This window comes from Diadema antillarum, unplaced genomic scaffold, assembly GCF_040938485.1.
Source record: "Diadema antillarum isolate AM-2024a unplaced genomic scaffold, OU_Dant_1.0 seq00000054_RagTag, whole genome shotgun sequence".
Classification (NCBI taxonomy): domain Eukaryota; kingdom Metazoa; phylum Echinodermata; class Echinoidea; order Diadematoida; family Diadematidae; genus Diadema; species Diadema antillarum.
Window position 1 is genome coordinate 375124 of NW_027271162.1, and position 1971 is coordinate 377094.

Here is a 1971-nt window from a genome sequence, read left to right on the forward strand (position 1 = left end):
TTTATGTGACTGAATATTAAATAAATGGCTTTGCATGAAAATTTTGTACATGGTTTGACTGACGTCCAGCAAATTGTCTTGGTATTATGTTGAATTCAACAGTGCGTGTTTTGATTGTATATATTATTCAACGTCTATGCACTCCGAAACCTTTAATGCAATGAAATCAGTGAATAATTCTTGAATTGAAAGTGGGTTGACTTTCACACCCTTAGTCATGACTATTTAGTACGGATAACTACATACTCTTTCGTGATACATGTATATCGTTAACTGTTTTTCTCTACTCTAAGTAGTGCAGCAATAATGATACAGCGTGCGTGAAGCAAATGCCAGCGCATACAAATAGTTCCTCTGAAAATCTCATTCCCGAGGTTTGGCGATCGAAGGCAGTTCTGTGATGTCGGTGGCATCGGCCGTCCTGCTGTCGTCGATGCCACCGAAGACGGACTGCAACCCGATACTGGACACTCCGCCACAGAGGTCCTTGACCGCCCGCCTGAAGTTAGGGTTCCGGGAGGCGTAGATGATGGGGTTCACACACGAGTTCGCAAAGGCCAAGACAACAAAGACGCGGTAGAGGGGACTATACAGGTGCGTGTAGTGGACGAGACCGACGTTGAAGGCGAGAAAGCCCAGCTGGTCGGGAGTCCAGCAAATGACGAAGGTGACGATGACGATGAGAAGCAGCCGGATCACACGACGTCGAGCCGTCAGGAGTTTCAGGGCGTGTTTCTGCTGCTCCGTGCCTGACGTCAGGTTTTGTGTTCGCACACGCAGACTTCTTATCGTCAGGATGTGCGCGAAAACCATCACAATGACTGGTACGACATACTCGATAAGAAACAGAGCCACTCCAACAACCTTCTGGAAAGTCGGTGAAGGGAACCTAACGATACATGCGCCTTCCTGAATGTAGGTGATGTAAAGACTGTACGTGTTAACGACGAAGGCCAAAACCCAAATGAACCCGAGCGCGATCGTGCTTCTATGTGCTGTGAACAGACGCTGGTAGGTGAACGGATAACGAATGGCCATCAACCTCTCGATCGCAATCGTCGTCAGGGTGAAAATCGAGGCACATATCGATGTCCACATGAGCACTGATGAGTGGACGACGCGGCAGTAGAGTTGACCGAGCGGCGTGTTCGGTAGCGTGTCGATCTCATCGTGGGGGATAACAAAGATAGACGTCACGAGGTCAGCGACGGCCAGCCCAGCAATCAGCGTGTCAGTGGAACAGCGTCTACGTCGCCATCGAAAGAGCACGAGGATGACCAGCAGGTTGCCAATGACGCCGACCATGGCGAAGATAAGTTGGAGGATCTGCCACCACGACCAGGAGACATGTTTCCACGACCACTCGAATGAATACGACATAGTCGTGTCATCGAGAATTTCGATCTCCTCCGTCACTAACTCCTCGGTAAAGAAGACAGTGAAACTTTGTGACATCGCGGTCGACATGGTCGATGTTTCAGCCATCGGCATGGATGTCTCTCCCCCTCTTGGTCATATAGAAATTCACCTGGATAGGGACAATTGCGGTTGATAATTTGATTTACGTGAAATTTCTTTATGTATTCATTAACCTTAATCTTTCCAGATATTAATAATATTCATAGCGGTTAGAGATTGTATATCGTGCTACCTTTTTCAATTTATTGTTTATTTTGTCCTATCACTTTTACTGTGGTTTTTATTTGTACTATTTCCTGAGTGACATTCATTAAAGGAACTTTTCTCATCGACACGCTCCTTACATCCCAAATCAACGAATGCTTCGTACATAAATCGAATCATTTATTTATTTATTTATTTATTTTATTTATTTATTCTCCACTCATGGGATGGATTGCCCTGGTCAGCTAAAAGCTGGTTTTCACAGGGGTCCAACCAAAATACAAAACATGCCATCAGTACAAACAACAAATCAATCAATAATATACAACTGAAATTACATAAAAAAGC

At 45.3% G+C, this 1971-nt stretch overlaps 1 protein-coding gene across 1 annotated transcript; it reads right to left on the reverse strand.

The window, feature by feature from the left end:
* Nucleotides 1-363: 363 nt before the first annotated feature.
* On the reverse strand, nt 364-1467 carry LOC139725700 (galanin receptor type 2-like). The gene has a single exon (XM_071636782.1). The coding sequence runs from the start codon at nt 1465-1467 to the stop codon at nt 364-366; it is 1104 nt and encodes a 367-aa protein (XP_071492883.1).
* Nucleotides 1468-1971: the final 504 nt, after the last annotated feature.

Bases quoted from the DNA above. Each gene is read 5' to 3' on its own strand.
- LOC139725700 (XM_071636782.1), bottom strand. From the start codon at position 1,467: ATGTCGACCGCGATGTCACAAAGTTTCACTGTCTTCTTTACCGAGGAG.